At 61.9% G+C, this 420-nt stretch overlaps 1 protein-coding gene across 1 annotated transcript in view; it reads right to left on the bottom strand.

Moving 5' to 3' along the window:
- Positions 1–420, bottom strand: part of PTPRU (protein tyrosine phosphatase, receptor type, U) — a gene marked incomplete at its 3' end in the record, with an annotated part of 24,589 nt that overhangs the window by 1,233 nt on the left and 22,936 nt on the right. Inside the window, 1 exon segment of the mRNA XM_009704722.1 lies at positions 275–311. Coding sequence (XP_009703024.1) covers positions 275–311 — 37 coding nt within the window.

Below are 420 nucleotides of genomic sequence, written 5' to 3'. Positions count from 1 at the left end.
CCCCCCCCATTCCCCCCCCTGCCTCGCCGGCCCCAACACCCCCGCAGCATTTTACGAGCCTTTTTCCCCCAGGGATGTGCGGTGCCGTGGGGCAGCCGGAGGGGTGGGAGCTGCTCCACATTGCTACTGCCCCGTTTGGCCTCGAATGAGCCCGCTCCTCCCTTTCTTGCCCACGCAAGGCTAAATCCCACCGGGGACGAAACCCGGCTGCTAAATCGGGAGCTGTTGAACAGCTGGCCGAGAGGACAGGGGCAGGAGGGAGGGGACAACTCACCTTGCGTGGCTATGAAGTGGTTGGACCTGTGGTAGCCCTGCAAGGGAAGCAGAGATGTCAGTCCCAAGTTGGGGGGACACTGGGACACTCTAGAGCTGGGGCACAGCCCCCTAAAACATTTCTCCATCATCCAACTGGTAGCAACT

Source organism: Cariama cristata, unplaced genomic scaffold (genome assembly GCF_000690535.1).
Source record: "Cariama cristata isolate BGI_N322 unplaced genomic scaffold, ASM69053v1 scaffold6527, whole genome shotgun sequence".
NCBI lineage: Eukaryota > Metazoa > Chordata > Aves > Cariamiformes > Cariamidae > Cariama > Cariama cristata.
The sequence above is the reverse complement of the archived record's forward strand: the minus strand, read 5'-3'. Positions and strand labels throughout refer to the sequence as shown.